At 43.1% G+C, this 19,761-nt stretch overlaps 1 protein-coding gene and 1 long non-coding RNA gene across 2 annotated transcripts; one reads left to right on the top strand and one right to left on the bottom strand.

Annotated features, from left to right (window-relative positions):
* Positions 1-5,735: 5,735 nt before the first annotated feature.
* RAP2B (RAP2B, member of RAS oncogene family) lies at positions 5,736-10,119 on the bottom strand. Its single transcript, XM_062603086.1, has one exon. It carries the CDS (start codon positions 9,896-9,898, stop codon positions 9,347-9,349), a length of 552 nt encoding a protein of 183 aa, XP_062459070.1. The 5' UTR covers positions 9,899-10,119; the 3' UTR covers positions 5,736-9,346.
* A 947-nt stretch (positions 10,120-11,066) lies between these two features.
* LOC134155638 (uncharacterized) lies at positions 11,067-18,323 on the top strand. Its single transcript, XR_009961652.1, has 3 exons — positions 11,067-11,640; positions 12,174-12,244; positions 18,223-18,323. It is a non-coding gene; the product is annotated as an uncharacterized LOC134155638 (long non-coding RNA).
* The last annotated feature ends 1,438 nt before the right edge of the window (positions 18,324-19,761 follow it).

Here is a 19,761-nt window from a genome sequence, read left to right as displayed (position 1 = left end):
ACATTTACAGAATCAGAAAACAAGTCGACTTCAGGTTCATAACAGCGGAAGTCAGTATACAAATGCAGCTTCGGTTATGAAGTTATATTAAATTCTATTGCAAGCAACTAGGATACCAAACACATTTGTTTAGAGTTTGTTTACATCCTGGAATAATACAGTTTGTGTCTTTGTGTTAGTATGCACAAACACACTTGCCAAATGAATTCCAGTTACCCATCAATTAATTTCTGTTAACTACTCTAAACACTGGAAAACCGAGTGATGATGAAGAATGTCAGTGTCTCATAAACACCTGAAACAAGCTGCAATGATGCACACTGAGCAATTTCAATCTATCATCAAGTCCATAAAGAATCCAAGAATATCTATCCTTGAACTTCTTAGTATTTCAGTTGACAGGTTTGGTTTTCATCTCCTTAGCACAAGAAATACAGAGGAAAGACACAAGATAGAAGTTTTATTCAGAAACAGTACTGACCACAAACAATTCAGACAAGTTTGACAGGTTGCTATCCCTACATCTGGTAAAAGGCTGCACACATTTAAAAACCACAGTGATTTTCTGGTTTAGCAATGCTGAAAATTAATTTGTGCCAGGTCAAAAATTCTTGAAAATAATCAAGAAAACTCTTTTTAGGTGCTCATAGTTAGCTAAATAAATACCTAATTTCTACACTACTGGTCTGATACTCGATGAGTGTAAGCACCCAATTGCTCATTTTTTGTGCTAAGAGTAGAAAAATGTGAATGTTTCCCAAATTGAGGATATCATGTAGAACTAAATAAATACTCATGTAGAGTACAATGAGTACATTCTACTCATGTAGAATAAATAAATAATTATTTTCATAAATCTGTAACTTTCACTCTCACTACAGAGGTCAAAGTATAGTAATGCTGTAAGTGAGTAAGTATCTGTGAACACTCCAATTCACTTCCAGGCTGACCTAGTTCTTTGGTAATAAGCTTCTTCAAGCTGTTTCTCTGCTAAGTCCAGGCCTTGGAAATACCTTAGACATACAGTGTTCTCCTTAAACTTCTTCTTATTGCGAAAATATGTGGAGCGCATGGCATGTATTTTTGGAATCCAGACAGCTTGTGCTATACAGCAATTCAAATGTGAATCTCTTCTCTATTTTTTCCATTAATTAAAGGAAAAAATTAAAGATCCATCAACAAAAGAGAAACCAAATCCCACACTAAAGCAAATACAACATTTGAAACAAGAAACCCAGCAAAAAATAGCCAATCTGGAACACAGCAGGGCATTCCAAAACGAAGAGAAATCAAGATCTCTTAATTGCTCAAGTACTTTGTTAATATGCTTTCATGTTAACTTTGTTAATCATCGAGTGAACTTGGCAGCAAAGTCACTATACTAAATTGAGCTATGTAATATTACAGTAGCTCATTCAAGGAATGAAGTTATCACTAATCTCATTCTTAAATACATATGGCTCCCAACTACATTGAGTCACGTTGTAACCATCATCGTCATAAGGTTCCACATAGTTTAAAAGAGATTTTTGGCAATTAGTGGTGTAGGGAATCTATCAAACTCAATATAAACACAGAACATCTAAATCATCCTTGGTGGATAACACACTCATTGCACAAGCTTTCTTTGCACTTTCGAATCTGCTTAGCACCATAAAGGGGACAAAAAAAAACCCAAACCTAAATCCACAACATATATGCACAGAACAGTGCTCTTCGTACCTGAAACAGAAAAATTCAACCCATCTTCTCCTGAACTCCCCCTGCCCTCAGCAAGATATCCTGCTTCCTACCCTTCAATGCAAATCACATCTGGCGCTTAGAAAACCTAGGAATGGATGTCCTACTTCCAGTCTCACACCATAACCCCAAACATTGTCCTCCACTGCAGATTCCTACCCTACCTAGCCAGTATTTTACCAGCCCTATGCTGCTACTTCTTAATCCCCTATATTAGTCTCATAAAAATGCAGAGGAGGTACATCATTTAATACGCTGTCATGGACACGTATGTACAATAACACCCCAAACTTACAGTTGTTACACATGCGGAAAATACTGAACACGCATTTAGTTTCTGATCACTCACAAGAGGCTGAAGAAGCAGATTTTGTTGCTGTATTAGGGGTACTGTGCAAGGGGAAGAAACTAAGGTCCAGTAAAGGAACTTAAACTCAAGTGACATGACATATTTTTTAAGAAACACAAAAAGATTCCCTGTTTCAACCTCTAAAATGTAACTGTTTTATGGATCTACAGAAAGTATTTTAAAGATAGCTGCAGAATACTTATCCTTCAAACTACCCTTCTGGACAAGCAAGAGTGGGCACAACGCATGTGCATAATTCTTTCTCAACATGCCAAACTCATCCTCTGAGTGCGCTGTATGTTAGGCACAGGAGCATGCTGTAAGGTCAACTGAGAGAGCCAGCCTTCCATACCAGGGTTTTGATAAGCAATCACTTCATTATCATTGCATCATCAGAACTCCTCCTCCCCCACATAGCCTACAAGAATGCCAGAGCTCCAAGTGAACAACAAAGTCATGAAGCCGGCCCAGTCATGCCCTCATGGCAGCAGAAGGGTCACACAGGTTTTTCTTCTCACTACAGGCAAAAAAAATGCAATGGCACAGCTAGTTACACAGCAGTGAAGAGAAGGGACAATCATCTCCCTCAAAATGGATATTATTTTGAGCAACAAGAAGTCATCTGTAAACTCAAAAAGTCACGTAAAGCATTCTTGTTTCCATCATAATAATTTTTGAAAGCAGAATCCTGGACCTTTTGATTCTTTACCTTCAGTAAGTAAACAGACCTTCACTTCATGTCTACCGTGTCTATCAACCCCTACAACATGGAGACACTTACAGTACTAAGCTGACATAAATATTAAATTATATTTAAACACATCCTGTATCTAGTGATAACTATCACAACAATAAATCATTCTTAGAATATTTAAACAAACCAAGGTTGGTGAAAAATTACAAAGATAATTCTCTAAAATCATTCAAGTACCGTACTTCCAACTCTAAAGGGCTTCTAAGTATCTTTTCTGATTTAAGCATAAGCCTTGGTTAAACCAAGGCTTCTGCTAGTCAGTTAGTGTTCAAAAAACTTGCTTTCAGTATGTAGGTTTGTCTTGAGAGAAAAAAAAAAAAAAAATCCACATACTCGTAAGTGATGGCATCCTTTCTTGTGTCCTCAATCCCTCTCACGATCTTCTTCCTTTACTTGATGCTGCAATTCGAGCCAAATGCTCATGCAACACCAGTTCATCTGCACTGAAATGAGCATTTCAACAAAATACAGAGTTGTAGAAACTGAGGTATAGAAAGCTTTTGCTGGAAACCAGGAACAGGGCACAGCTTTGATACAGGGCTAAGCTGAACATTCTTGCTACAACTCTGCAAATCAGAAACTTCTTGCTCCCTCATTTTAGTTTCTAACTCTGTCACAGATGCAGTAAACTACCTACAGGCAGCAAGATGGTAAGGAACTTAAATGATCTCTCCCATCACGAAAGCATAATGCTTCCCCATGTCAGGACTGCTGACACCATAGCTGGAAGGAACCCTACCAGTTTTGCAATCTCTTTGTGAGACAGGGAAATGATAAACTCAAGTTAATTCAACAGCAAATCATTATTCTTGCATCTGTCCTCAACCCTCAGAACAAATGCTATCACAAGGGTATCAACCATCATGTTTCTCAGGAACACTTTTAGGAAGATCACTTCTAACAGCTAAAACAAAACTTCTTTGCAGGTACTCACATCAGGCTCTACGCCTGAACATCTTGCCTACTAGTGACAGAGCAAATGCAAATATTCAATTGTAGCTCAACGCTTACTGCCTTATGTGCAATTCTACCTCTAGCAAAGCAATTGAATTTGTAAGTATTAATCCTAATTGTTCAAACTCAGATAACAGTAGTAACACTGAAGAAAGAAAGCATTATATGAATACACCCATACTGAGAAACTAGTAGGGGAATATTGATACCAATGCTGACCTGTACCTTTTTTCAATACCTAATTCAGGGAACTAATACATGGGGGGGGGAAGGAAGGGAAAAAAAAAAATTAAGAAAAGGAAGCAAAAAACCCTAAATTCCAATTAGATTAATTTTTCATCCAGAATTCCCTTACAACCATCTTCAAAAACAACTTCAAACATCCCATTTCACCTTAGCATCATAATACAGCAGGACAACAAGACTATATCAAAAGGAACAAAAACGGTAATGTCATTCTGAGCAGCCTGGTTGCTGCAGCATGTCTTCTACAATCATGATCAGTCAGTCAAGCAGAGGAGCAACACCTGGGATCTGTCTGTTACCTGGACATCAGAGCTATTAACTATGCACTTTTCATAATTTCCGTTAAAGAACGTTGCAAAAGTTTAAATCATTAAAGCTAAAGTTACATGTCAAATACCCTTTTGCTAAAAAAAAAAATCGCTGTTGAGGATTATCAAAACAAAGCTATGTATTCTTGATCAAATCTCCTCTTTGCCCAAATGCCCAAGAAGACCCAGAGACTTGCAAAATAAAGTCATTACAGAGCAGCTGTTTCCAATACTTTTAAGACTTATTTGAACAACCTACAAAATCTGGTAAACTGACTTCTAATTTGCAGTGCTCTATACAGGATCTAAAAGCTTGTTAGATGTTGCAGATTAAATATTTACATCTAGTATTTCTTTTATGCACAATATGTCATCTACTGAATCACTGTGCTCTAGTACCAACAGTAGTAAAGCAGCAACTGATGTGTATTAGAACAGTCATACTCTTTGAAAAAAAATTAAGAAAATTTTGATGGCTGTTCTTAAGCTTTCTGCATGTAAATCTGTCTACTCTAGCCCCTTATCAGTGAAACAGTTCAGGTTTCATTGGGCGTTTTCTTCAGCGTGATACTGACTACACACAGAATTGAGATCACTGAGGTTGAGATCATCTGTGGTATAGGCAAGAATTTTGGTTCCAACCCCAGTGAAGTCAAAATAGACGCACACAGAGTAATGCTTATTTGGGAAATACAGTGAGATTCTTAATTACAGACTAAAAAATCCTTAGTCTACTCAAATTAAAAAACAAACCAACAAAAGGAAATTAAACCCAACACACCCAGCACCATACCGCATTTCTCAACACTGTAACTCACTTGAATATCTTCAACTGTTTAAACTATCTGCTATGCATACATTTACCAAAGATGGTCAGCCCCAATAAAATGTTTTAGAAGTTGAGCAGATGTTAGATTCCTACAAAAATGAGGGTCTAGAACACAGTGCTATGAGTATGACAGGAAGGAGAATCTTTTTGACATACATATTTTGCATGAGGCTATAAACTATGAAGATTATTTAGAACTATTTCACCTCTGAACAGAGCTCATACACATACTTGCTTCTACAGCAAGTCTCAAATCTCACCATAACGTGAATGGGCACTCCTAACAGTAGTTCCTAAAGATACACTGAGGGTCCACAAAGAAGAGCAACTAGGTTGCCTGCTATACAAACCTGGGGAGCAAAATAGCTTCTAACAAGAGAGTTCCAACCATTTTCCGTTTACAGTCATTGGAGTTGCCCATTGATTTGAATGGGAGAAGAACACACATGCCACTCCTTTCTGTAGAAAATTCTTAAAGAACATGGAAGTTTCTGCATTTTGTCACTCCTGAGGAAATCTGGTACAACACCTGCACACAATGAGTATCCAAATGAAGAAGTTATAAAGAGCCAGCTGCCCTTTATTTAAAATACCCCAAAAACTTGCTGTACATTCTTTTGAGAGAAGCAGAACCATCAGGAATCCCACAGCCACATAATTCAACATCTCCAGAACCATAAACATCAATAAAGCCTGAGCATCATGTTGAGAAGAACCACACTTGTATTGAAAATGAGGTTGAGAATACTGCACAGTTACAATCACAGAGACTAGGATTTCAAAGACACACTTTCTTGCAATAGAACAAGCTTGGATTTTAAAAAATACAATCATTATATACAGCAAAAAATGTGGCCGTAAGACCAGCCTTAAACTAAGGCCTTGTTTATACATTTTCTGCACTGTCAGGAAGTATTTTGCCTGGGAATGTATTTTTTTCTTCCAAATCAATTAAATATTTGCAATTCTCGGTTTGAAAAGAGCTATATACCACCTTTGTATTGGCACGGATATAACATATTCCCACAGGGAAAAGGAATAAAAGAGTACCTTTATATTGATACAACATTTTCCTCAAGTGTAGAAGCTAATATAGCTTTCATTATTCGGTCAAGTTAAAGCAGTATTACTTTTTTTCTACTTTATAGACAAGGCCTATGTTTAACAAGCACCAAAACACTTCAGAGTATTTGGAAGATCAGACTACTGAGCTTTACTTTTTTGTACTGTCCTCACCAAGTCATAGAGAACATTGAACACCTAAATACATTCAGAATTCTGATTAGACCCATGCCATGGTTTCTTAAACGCTTCACTGTTTAATGAACACACCTTTTTGGCAAGAAATAGAATATATCTACAGAAAAGCCTAGCATAACCTGGAATTTACTAGGCTGGCTTCAGCTGCTCTGCTAGGCTGGGAAAAACTGGACTTTATGTGCCGCTGTGTGCCACAAACACCCATTTTTGTATTATTCTTCAGTCACAACACAGGCAGTAGAGAAACAGGAGACACTAGAAAACATGAAGAATCTGTTGTCTGTAGGGGAGAACAGAATAAATACCTGTTTTTTATTAAGCAGAACAAGTTGTTTTCAATACACTGATCTAGACCAAGGCCTGTTGGGTTCTAAAAACTCTGTAATCCCACTGAATTTAAGGCAAATTTGAAACATAGCAATAGCTGAGATGTAAATTTATGGCATTTTTTTTTTTACTTCAGATACGAAGCTTTTAAAACTACAGACATGGTGGCAGTCAAGCTTTCTTAGTTTTCAATGCAGTATTTGTGTTAAAAGAAACCCCTACCAATAATAATCATTACCCCCCTGCATTCTAAAATGGAAGTCTTCAAAGAGCTGGCTTCTAATTAATTTTTAAAGATTTCTGGAAAATAAGTTGCAAAGTGGTTTTCAGTTTTCACTTAAAAAGGGGGGCTGGTTCAATTTGTCTATTATATGAAGGCCCAAACAGAAGCTGAGGGACTGTCTCCTCCAAATCTCTATTTTTAACTTTGATTGTATCAGTGACTGACACAACCTGGCTAATTGTATCAGAACAGGTCCTTGCTGTTTTGAGGAATACATGTGAGCTCAGAAGAGACCCCCATGGGATTTCAATACATAGAGTTAAACTAATACTAAACACTCTTCTTCCAGTGCTGAAGCAAAAAGTTTTCCTACTTAAAATAGAAATTATCAGATTCACAGCAGGAATCACAGCAGTTAGTTTTCAGTTGGCCTGATTAGAAACCCCTTGCAAAAACCCTTTACACATCATTGCTCAACTTTTAGTTTAATGTTGTAAGATAATTTCAAGTCTTCTTGGGATAGGGGGTTAAATAAATAAATAAAGAAGAGAGACTTGCAGGTTTTGTGCGCTAATCTTTAAAGAAGGGGCTGAAAGGAAGATAATGGACTTGAACTCCTTAGATCTTCCAAATTACAGAAGGTACAGGTCTCCTTCCACCTCTCTGCAAACCAGGAAAAGACATATTGGTCTGACACATAATTTTAAAGACATTAGAAGCTTAAATTTTATAACTAATCGACCTTTAGAATTTTACCCCAATAAACACTGTTCCCGGTAAGGAATAAGGGCCTAATCTGACAAGGCCTTTTTAGCATTAAAGCCACACTACCTTCCTAAAGCTGCCTACTGAATACAGCTTTCCACTCATATGCTGCCATCACATAGGATCAGGACCTAAATACAAATGAAAAACTGTAGTATTAGGTAAAATAGCAATCTTGTGGTCTTTTCTTTTTAAACACTATCCTTAGCTAGTCGAGTCCCCCACCCCTCCCTTCACTTCTATTAAGATACAAACCAGGATTAAAAGCCTATGTGAAAGTTAGTGTTTCATGTAATACATAAAAGCGCACAAATTTGTTTTCTAAAAAACAGCATCTGTATTAAAATTCTTAAAATGGATAGACATCTCTTGAATGCATGTCTGGAATTAAAATGACAGTTGTTAGAATTTTCTTGGTACATCACAATGATAAGATTTCCTTCTTTGCTGGCTGGAGGTACATTCCACAACAAAACCGGGGGGGGGTGGGGGGGGTGGGGGTGGAAGGAAAACAAAAAAAGCCCTCCTCCCCCCAAAAAAACCAAAAGGCTAAATTCTTGTAAATTTGAAGTAAAGGAAGCCCGAACTTGCAAGACATGGAAACAACAGTTAAAAGGCTCAGATGGAAATAAGAAATAAATTCCACTGACAATAGGCCCTTTTGTCCTGGTTTGTTCGGTATGATTACTGCAAGGAAACTGTTAAGTAGTTTTTGGAGTAGTAGATAATGGAATTCTGTGGAGCTTTCACAGGTTGGCACCGGCTGGAACAGCTGAGTTTTGAAGGCACTCTATAGACACAGGGTTGCTGTTGGCCCTGCATCACATATAGGAAGTCTTTGCACTTTAGAGAGCTAGTCATCAAAATCAGTTATTGCCAACCTAAAAAGAAAAACCCTCGGAAGAAAAACCACAAAAAAAACTGCTCCCACCCACCAAACGAAAAATTAAAATGAAAACGAAATCACACACACACGCACACCTAAAAAATTGTGCAGATTTGTAACATTTTCACAGCTGATTTTAAAAAAAAACAGAACCCAGGGAAAACCCAACACGCTACCACTCTCCTGCAAACTCCCATCCGATACAGCAGGTAAACAGAATAGGAAGGTATCCCACGGCTCGTCGCAGGCGCTCCCCAGCACCCCGCGCCGGGCTGCCGTAGGGTTCGAGTTCGTCCCGGGTCAGACGTGCAACGCCCCGGGCCAGGCGCCCCGGCACAACCCCCGACTTTGCAACTTTGCATAGCGATCCTCACACCGGCGGGGCAGGGAAAGGGGGATCCGCACTGACCCCGCTCCCCACGCGGGCAAGGGGCAGCTCCTCGCCGGCGTCGTCCTCCCGGTGCCACAGCGCGGGGCAGCACGCCGCGAAGACACCGACGGGAAATATGCCACGACCAGGACTGGACGAAACGTACATGCCGAAAAAAGCCACATTTCCAACACGATTTTTTTTTCGGTTTTTTTTTTTTGTTTGTTTGTTTTGTGTTTTGAGTGCGTTCGGTGTCGGCGGCTGCTGAGGGCAGCGCGCCCGCCCGCGGGGCCGCTCCCGCTCCGCTCCCGCCGAGCCCCGACCCGCCGCCGCCCTCAGAGGATGGCGCAGGAGGAGCAGCACTGCTCGTCCCCGTTGGGCTGCGAGGCGTAGTTCATCTGCCTGACGATCTCCGCGAAGAGCTCGTCCACCGAGGCTTTGTTTTTGGCCGAGGTTTCCATGAAGGGGCAGCTCCACTCCTCGGCCAGGGCTTTGCCCTCCCCGAAGGAGACCTCCCGCTCGCCCTCCAGGTCCACCTTGTTGCCCACCAGGATCATGGGCACCCTCTCGTACCTCTTCACTCGGATGATTTGGTCCCGCATGGGCTTGATGTCCTGGAAGCTTTGCTGGTTCACCAGACTGTATACCAGGATGAAGCCCTGCCCGTTCTTGATGTAGAGGTCCCGCATGGAGGCGAACTGCTCGGTGCCCGCCGTGTCCAGGATCTCCAGCACCGACGGCGAGGAGTCCACCTCGATCTCCTTACGGTAGAAGTCCTCAATGGTGGGGTCATACTTCTCGATGAAAGAACCCGTCACGAACTGGACGGTGAGGGCGGACTTGCCCACGCCGCCCGAGCCCAGCACCACCACCTTGTACTCCCGCATGGCTCCCGGCGCGCCGCCTCCCTCGCCTCCCGCTCGGGGCTGCCGCTTCCCTCCCGCCCTCACGGCGGGCGGAGAGAGGGAGGGAGGGAAGGAAGAAGAGAAGGAGGGAATAAAGAAGAGAGGGAGGGGCGCGCCCGCCCCGCCGGGCGCTCACTGGCGCCGCGCAGGGCCCGCCGGGGCGGGGAAAAGGCGGCCGCTCCTCACGGAGCCGCTCCGGGCCAGTCCCGTCGCTGGGCAGCGCCGCGCCCCGAGGGCGGGTGCGGGGCCTAGCGCGGCGGCTGCGGCGCCTGCGCAGTGGGAGGTAGCTGCCGCCTCCTCCGCTGGGGGGGGGGGGGGGGGCAGTGCGCCGGCGTTACCAGCCCCGGGCCTACGGCGGGACGGTGCGGCAGCGGCCCGTAGCGCCCCGCCCTGCTCCGGCGCGGCCCATTGGCTCTGGCCCGCCGCCGTCCGCTCCTATTGGCTTCCCGGCGGCGGGGAGCCGTGCGCGCAGCGCCCCGCCCTGCTCGTCAGGCCCCGTCGCCGCCCGGGCTGAACGGGCGCGTTCGCGGTGTAGCGTATGCTCTCTGCTACTCGCCGGCTCCTAGGGCGCTGAGCTGCGTTCCCTTAGGAGCGGGGTGCTCTCGGAGCCACGCTGGCCCTGGTCAGCTAGGGGAGAAGAGCGGCGGGACCGGCAGACCGAGGTCTTCTGCCCCCTTATCGGCGGGGGGCACGGCCCGATTATCTCCTCTCTCTGAGGTCTCTCCCGCCCTATCGGATCTCGCCAGGGGGCGAGGCACTTTTCGCAGCCGGCGCCAGAGCAGCTGCCGACGCCTCCTGCTCCTCGGGGCTGTCGCCTCGGGAGCCTGGTGCTTAATGGCACTCCGGCCCCCGCGGAGGCAGCATGAGAGGAGCTGCGGTGCGGAGGGGGGGCAGATCTCCGCCACGGAGGGGCTGCCGGCAGCGCCCGCTCACCCCGTGCGGGAGGGCCTGGCCGGTGTTGGGGCTCTGGAGCAGTCCCTTCGGCTCCCCAGCCGCTCTTTCTGCCCGGCTGAAGGTGCCCACTACCTACTAGGGGAAACCGTTCCCGGGGGCAAAGGCACTCTCAGCCCTGGGGCTCCTAGGGAGAGGCGGACGGAACTGACCAGCCTGTTGTCTCCTGACCTCCCGACTCAGGAGGGACAGCGCTGAGCTCTGGTTGGCGGCGGCCTCTGGGGAGCCCCTTCCAGGCTTTGATGTTCTCCATATCCCCCTGAAGTCAAGACTAGGTGGTCTTTCAATCTGAAATGTGGCAATTGCCAGATGTTGATGCAGTTTGGGCTTTGTGGCCCTCGAACTACAGTTTATCCTGGCAGCGTTGAGTCACGTGGACTGGCTACCTGCCACTGTTTGTAGAATTCATTCATTGGACTTCTTATCAATCAGACATTCCTTTCAAGAAAATATCATTAGCTATTTTGGCACCCTCTAATCTTTGGGTTTATATCATCTTGTTCAGTTCTTTAATACTCTCAGTATTTAAGGAAGTAATTGTGGCATGTATGCCCTTTCTAATGCACCTTCTTGTTTAGAAACCTAATTTAAACACTACTTGGGAAACAGGCAGCGGTAGACAAAGGGGGTTGCAGTAAGTTTTGTAAGCAACATTCTGTTACTCCTGAACGGTTTTTGCAGAGGCCAAGTACTGCTAAAATTATTTTTGCCAGAATTCACGGTGTGGATTCGCTCTGCTGGATCTGGATGCACTGCATCCCCGTGGTCATCTGGTGAGTACTACATTTCCACTGATCCTCTGCTGAGCACTGTATCTCTGGTGATCCTGTCCTGTCAGGAGCTTAACTAAAATCCTCTCCTACTGTTTGTGTAAGGCTTTGCAAGTGAAGCCACTCCTGAGGAATACTAAAATTGTGTTCAAGCAACCCTGCTATGAAGTGGGCAACAGTTTAAACAACTTCCTTAAACATATCGCATATCTGAAACCCGTCCCTCTCTGTGTTCAGTTTCTAGGTGTAGTTGTGCCCTGTACCTGTTGAGAGTCCCTATTGGGATGCTGGTCTGTCAGGCCTCCATCTGATTTCTTCTAGGTGCAGTCTTCTCTCTCACCTGCCAAATTTGTCAGCTGCAGGCTGATCCTGACCTAGTTCAAGGTGCTAAACAGATCAATCTGGAATGTTGATCAGATACTGCAGCTCATGATGAATCTTGAGGGCTGGGATTCGGCCATATCTGTTCTATACTCTGCTTGCTAACCCCATTACCCTTCACTTGTGACAAACCTGTAGGCCATCTTTTTTTCCAGGGCAGTACTACAGTCTTCCATTCTTCAAAAAGTGAAAAAGACTTCTATGGGTACCTACGACCTCCAGTTCTGTCAATAAGTTGCCTTTCACTGGCTGCTCAGCTTCTGCACAGACATGCACAGATGCTGGTTTTGGAAACAAAGTAACAGCTCACTAGGAGGCTTCTGAGCCCTTTCCCCACCTTTTCCTGTTTCTTAGCTCCCTGCCCGTCTGATTCCCTCCTCTAGAAGTATTTGGGGGCAGAGCTAGCACATCAGCCCCTGACAGCTCACTCCCACCTTTATGTAAGTGAGCCAAAACCTGTCATGAGCCAGCAAGTGCTTGCCAAGTTGTCTCTAAAAGCAGCTATAAAAATTGTGTGAAAGCTATGGAATTGCTGCAAAAATATTTTATTTTCTTGGTCTGTGCTTTGCTAATGCTGCAGTAAGGTTTTGGGGACAGTGTGGATTTCCTTACACTCATCACCTCTATAGCAAACCCACTTGTAAGTTACTTACATTACACTTATCCCTAATGTGGCGGTAGCGATATAAAGACCAGACAATTGTACTGTTGGTTTAAAGACAGGCTATTTAATACCAATTGACCATTGAATCGCGTTTTATTCTGCAGTGACAGAATAAAATTACATGGGTTTTTTTTTTGCATTCCACGCTATGCTATTAATTGCTGCTCTTTCTGAAGAAGGAAATGTGTTCAAAGTAACAAATGACCTTTATGCTGTTGTGTTTAAATATGACATATTATTTCTCAAGTTCTCATCCTCTACTACATATGTTAATTTAATCTGTCTTGTTACCAGCCAGCTCTAGGTAATTAGTTAGTCTGCAGTGCTGCTTTTAGAAATTTGGAGTCCATGAAATAACAGCAAGGAGTCTGTGGGAAGTAGCTAAAGGAAGCGAGTCTGGTTTTGTTAGAAATAAATTTTCTGTGCATGGCTACAGACTGCTAAGGGGATCTGTCAGTTGAAAATCCCTGGCTAAGGGTTTACACATTTAAGTTAAATCACAAGAGTATTCAGTACCTAATTTTTGAATTAGGAAGCACACACATTATATTGGGTTCTTGTACTTCATGGATGGTACCATGGTTTAGATTCAGGAATAAATGAAAATTATCGTGAAACAAGCTCTATTTGGGCAACATGAAAATGTTACAATGCAGTGGAATCTAGGCAAACTATAATTATCAGGCAGTCAGCTGCATTAATTGGATTTTCAAAATAATCAAGTATATTTTAAAAACACTTTCAAGATGATCTGATACTATTTTAAAAATGTCAAAATAAAAATCAGCTGAAAAGCATAAATTTGGTTACTAAGCAGTTTACGTACAATATTTACATATATAACTAAACTAGCTTTTGCTGTGTTGATTAACCTTGCTCATTCAGTAAAACTACTTATATGACCTAAGATTTTTTTTTTGCATAGTTTAGAAAGGTCATCAGCTGCTTCTGTTATAGTTATTTTTGGCTGTACAAGTGTCAGCATTATAGAACTACAAAATAGTGGGGTTTTGTTTGCTTTTTTTTTCAAAAATGCATTTCACATATTATAGGCAAAGATTGAACTTAACTGTAGTTTAAATCAGTAACACATATTAGATCTAAAATTGCATTACGGTGCATGTCTGATAACAACAAGATTTAGTGTGTGTCTCTTGTTCTGAAACAATGACTTTAGTTTTCTTTATTTAATTTGGGTTGCTTCTGTTGAATAATGCTGGTGGCATTTATCACTGCACAAGGGAGAGACTGAGTCACTGAGCCTCAAAAATTGCTGCCAAGCTTTAACCAAAAATCAGCAAGAAAGATTTATGTGAGGGGCATAAGCTTATAGAATCATAGAATCATAGAATCGTTAGGGTTGGAAAGGACCTTAAGATCGTCTAGTTCCAGCCCCCCTGCCGTGGGCAGGGACACCTTACGCTAAATCATATCACCCAAGGCCTCGTCCAACCTGGTCTTGAACACTGCCAGGCATGGAGCATTCACAACCTCCCTGGGCAACCTATTCCAGTGCCTCACCACCCTAACAGGAAAGAATTTCCTTCTTACATCCAACCTAAACTTCCCCTGTTTAAGTTTTAACTCGTTACCCCTTGTCCTATCACTACAGTCTCTAATGAAGAGTCCCTCCCCAGCATCCCTATAGGCCCCCTTTCAGATACTGGAAGGCTGCTATGAGGTCTCCATGCAGCCTTCTCTTCTCCAGGCTCAACAGCCCCAACTTCCTCAACCTATCTTCATACGGGAGGTGCTCCAGTCCCCTGATCATCCTCGTGGCCCTTCTCTGGACTTGTTCCAACAGTTCCTTGTCCTTTTTATGTTGAGGACACCAGAACTGCACACAATACTCCAGGTGAGGTCTCATGAGAGCAGAGTAGAGGGGCAGGATCACCTCCTTCGACCTGCTGGTCATGCTCCTTTTGATGCAGCCCAGGATACTGTTGGCTTTCTGGGCTGCAAGCGCACGCTGCCAGCTCATGCTCAGTTTCTCATCAACCAACACCCCCAGGTCCTTCTCTGCAGGGCTGCTCTGAATCTCTTCTCTGCCCAACCTGTAGCTGTGCCTGGGATTGCTCCGACCCAGGTGTAGGACCTTGCACTTGGCATGGTTAAACTTCATGAGGTTGGCATCAGCCCACCTCACAAGCGTGTCGAGGTCCCTCTGGATGGCATTCCTTCCCTCCAGGGTATCAACCGAACCACACAGCTTGGTGTCATCACCAAACTTGCTGAGGGCGCACTCAATCCCACTGTCCATGTCAGTGACAAAGATGTTGAGCAAGACCGGTCCCAACACCGATCCCTGAGGGACGCCACTCGTTACTGGTCTCCAGCTGGACATTGAGCCATTGACCACAACTCTTTGTGTGTGGCCATCCAGCCAGTTCTTTATTCACTGAGTGGTCCATCCATCAAATTGATGTCTCTCCAATTTAGAGACAAGGATGTCGTGTGGGACAGTGTCAAACGCTTTGCACAAGTCCAGGTAGATGGCATCAGCTGCTCTACCCCTGTCCATCGGTTCTGTAGCCCCATCTTAGAAGGCCACCAAATTGGTCAGGCAGGATTTCCCCTTAGTGAAGCCATGCTGGCTGTCACCAAGCACCTTGTTGTTTTTCATGTGCCTTAGCATGCCTTCCAGGAGAATCTGCTCCAAGATTTTGCCAGGCACAGAGGTGAGACTGACTGGTCTGTAATTCCCCAGGTCATCCATTTTCCCCTTCTTGAAAATGGGGGTTATATTTCCCTTTATCCAGTCATCAGGAACTTCACCTGATAGCCATGATTTTTCAAATATGATGGACAGTGGTTTAGCAACTTCATTTGCCAGCTCCTTCAGGACCCGTGGATGGATTTCATCAGGTCCCATGAACTTGTGTATGTTCAGGTTCTTCAGATGGTCTCAAACCAGATCCTCTCCTACAGTGGGCCCAAGGTCTTCATTCTCACAGTCCCTGCATCTGCCTTCCAAGACTTGGGTGGTGTGGTCAGAGCCTTTGCCAGTGAAGACCGAGGCAAAGAAGTCATTCAGAACCTCAGCCTTCTCCAAATCCAGGGTTCTCCCGAGAGCTTCCTGAGGGGGCCTACGTTGTCCCTAGTCTGTTTTTTATTCACTACATACCTATGGAATCCCTTCCTGTTATCCTTAACATCCCTAGCCAAGTTTAATTCTAAATGGGCCTTAGCTTTCCTAACCTGATCCCTAGCTTCCCGGACAACATCTCTGTATTCTTCCCAGGCTGCCTGTCCTTGCTTCCACCTTTTATAAGCTTCTTTTTTCCTTTGAATTTTTCTCAGCAGCTCCTTATCCATCCAAGGAGGTCTCCTTGCCCTCCTGCTGCACTTCCTTCTAGTTGGGATGTAACACTCCTGAGCTTGCAGTAGGTGATGCTTGAACTATTTCCCATGGAACCTTACTAAGCAGCTTCCTGAAGAGGCCAGAGTCTGCTCTCCTGAAGTCTAGGGCAGTGAGCTTGCTGCACGCTCTTCTCACTGTCCTGAGGATCTCAAGTTCGAGCATCTCATGATCTCTGCATCCAAGGCTGCCCTGGAGAGTCACATTTCCAATGAGCCCTTCCCTGTTGGTGAGCATGAGGTCAAGCATGGCACCTCTCCTTGTCAGCTCCTCTATTACTTGCAGAAAGAAGTTGTCTTCCACACAATTGAGGAACCTCCTGGATTGCTTGTGCCGGGCTGTATCGTCCTTCCAACAGATGTCAGGGTGGTTGAAGTCACCCATGAGAGCAAGGGCCTGTGAGCGTGAGGCTTTTCCTATCTGTCTATGGAGTGCTTCATCCGCAGGTTCTCCTTGATCAGGCGGTCTGTAACAGACCCCCACAGTAATATCTCCCATCGCTGTTCTCCCTTTAACCCTGACCCACAAACTCTCTATTGAGTGCTCACCTGTCCCCAGACAGAGTTCCATACTCTCCAGACTATCCCTAACATAAATAGCAACTCCCCCTCCCCGCCTGTCAGGCCTGTCTTTTCTAAAGAGCCTGTAACCTTCCATTCCAACACTCCAGTCATAGGAGCCATCCTACCATGTTTCTGTGATGCCTATTGTATCAAACCCCCGTAGACATGCACACATCTCTAATTCCTCTTGATTGTTCCCCATGCTACAGGCATTAGTTATATGGTTGTTTATAGAAGTGCACTTGTTTTCCTATGTTCTACGTTACAGAAGATCCATGCATAGGAGAGAATAGACCTTTCAAAATTCTTCATCAAAAATAATCTGGCATTCCAACAGTATTTAAATATAATAATTAACTTGTCTGCACCTTGAGTTATTCTTGATAATTCTTTATGCAAATACATATCTGAAACAAGACTGCCTAATATCCGTTTATCTTAATCCTGTGGCATTAAGTGTTCTTATTCTAGAAACAAAAAGTCTACATATGGAGCTAAGTGAGGTAGTCAATTAGGGTAATTCCATGGGTAGGCTAGTTTCATTGTAAGTGAAACTGTTCCCTCTGCTCAATACCCAGCTAATCAGAAAGAAATGGATACGACAAATTGAGAAGTGACTCAGGCCAAAGGTGCTGCTGAATGTTGTAATTGGATTGTTTGTAGCAGTATGAGCTGGTTTCTCTCCTGACTCAACCAGCTGTGCAGTCTCCCTTTTGCCAGCTACTTCCTGGGTAGGAACTGGTTTATGCAGAATCATACTTTTACTGCCTTTGTTGGCAATCCTAGTGTGTACGTCTTCGGGAAATGTAGCCCCACTATCACTTTCCTCTGCAAAAAGATTCTCAAATGCAAAACACCCAAGTTTCATTTTATCAAGAAATAATAGCAGCTGCTGGTGGGTGTAAATAAATAAATAAATACATAAGTAAGAAAGAAAAAAAAGTGACACATACACAGAAGAAAAAGTTCATTATTTCCATCAAAAGCCCTGCCAGAGATCTTATCACTGTTAAAAAAAATAGCCTGTGCTGCCAGAACTTACTGCACTTGGTGTAATAATGCCACTTTATTTTTCTTTGTGAAGATGTGTTCAATGACATGTTTATGTACACCTCATAGATGTGATGTTTATGGTCAAAATATGCACAATTGTCAAAGTGCGGGTCTATTCCTGAGTTCTTTTTAATTATCCCACACCAATTTACCACAGTAGCAGTTTACATAAAAGGTGATGAAGATTAGGATTTTAGGTAAGCATACGAAACAAAGAGCACACTTATCTGTTGCTATGTGCAGCAATCAAGTTTTGTGTAGGAGTAATGAAATGGCTCTTGGAACCATAAAAGTAATCTTGATAGCACTTGCATGGAAACAGTACTATTGTATGTTAATGAAAATGGTGTAATCAGCATGATTTGAAACTGGTGACTAACTCAAAAAATAAACTTCTTGCCTGCATTAAAAGTCCTTTTGTAGAAAGATGTATTTTCTTCATTGACCCATGGCATTGCATCACATTGCAGCATTAACTTTGCTGGCAGAAGCATTCAAATGCAGGAAATAGTTATAATTTGGAGAGTTTTCACTCTTTCAATTTGTTTAATTTCTTCATCTCCTAGCCAGGGTCAAAGAGCTTTGTCTTCTGACAAATGGCATTTAAGAATGAATACTTCCAGCTGTGATCTTACTGTATTTCATAAGATGGGAGATTTCCAGAAGTCCTAAGTGTTTTCAAGTCACCAGCAGGACTTTTCTTCCAGGTGAGGAATCACTGTAACAGTCTGCCTTTGGTCTCAGTTTGGTGGTGTAAAATTGTGGTTTTAAGTATTGGTAATTATTAGGGTCTGGGGATTTTTGTCTAATGAACAATGAGAGGAAACAAACATTTTAAAAAATGAGAGTCCATCAGTGGAAGGAGGAAATCTCCTAGATATAACCAGAGTTGTATTTTGTTCCTTTTTCATTGCCTGTAATTCCCATGAACATTGTGGAACAATAGGTAAATCCAACAAACCAGGGAGTCCATAGCCGTTATGCAAATAATGTGGAACTTATGGGAAGAAGGGGAGACAGCAGAGGCAAGTGAACCTTTCCCTTATGTACCAGAACAAGAGAAATAAAAATACTTCTTCCATTCATTAGCAAGAAAAAGTGGTTTAAACTTAGTGAAAACATATGAAAGTTTTTAATTTTTTTCTTTTTTTTTTTGAGGGTATTTGTAGTTTTCAGTGGACAGCACAGAATTTCCCCCTAGAGTGTCATTTAATCAAAATACCAATCTGGTGAACAGTATTCTGTGGTACATTTTGGCTAACCTTAATAGCAAGTGAATTAATAGCGGCTAGTGCTCGCTTTCTTCCAATTCACATTACCATGATGCGTCTGTCAAGGTAAACTCCATTTCCTGACATTATTTCTTTTAGTACATTTTGAAAACTGGGCACAATATATCTGCCTCTGGATTCAGATGGAGCACTGAATTACTTTATCATCTCCAGCCAAAGATTTCCACCTCCACAATTAGCCCAGCGGCACAAGCTGCATGACAGTTCCTGAAGGCACTTGGTGCAGAGCCAACCCTGTTAGCTCAAAGGCCCTGTGTCACTGGAAGCACAGAGCTAACCTTGCACTGAACTGCAAGGAGCTTGTCCACAGCTTCCTTTTTTTGCCAGCTTTTTTGTAGCTTCTAGTGTAAATTCCAGTTGCAAGGGAAATGGAGGAAGCTGAGCCTTAAATCACAGCAGGTGTTTGAAAAAGTAAGATAAACCAAAAGTCTTCTTTTTTTGCCACTTGTTACCATGTGCTGTGAACATTTACATTGGCTACAAAGGGAAGGTGGCAAGTTAGGAACATTGATTGCAACAAACCGAGTTGAGTTAGCATAAAACTTTGTATAAATTCACATCTTACCTGACAAATCAATGTGAGTTTGCTGACTGACTCAGTTCTCTGTCCTGTTTTACTGTTTTATCAAAAGTTTTAGGCTGCTGAGCCAAACCGGTTAATACTGAAGGAGACTTAAAATAGCATTTCTCTGGTGGCAGTGGCTGTAAAAGACAAGCTGCAGTTTGTGTTTCCAGGTTTAAAAACAGTTACAGAACAATCAATACACAGTCAAAGCTTTAAAACCAAATAAACGTAGAGAGTAACCATCAAGG

Source organism: Pezoporus occidentalis, unplaced genomic scaffold (genome assembly GCF_034315485.1).
Source record: "Pezoporus occidentalis ecotype Australia unplaced genomic scaffold, CSIRO_AGI_Poc_V1 ctg8, whole genome shotgun sequence".
NCBI lineage: Eukaryota > Metazoa > Chordata > Aves > Psittaciformes > Psittacidae > Pezoporus > Pezoporus occidentalis.
This window is presented reverse-complemented; position numbering and strand designations above follow the sequence as displayed.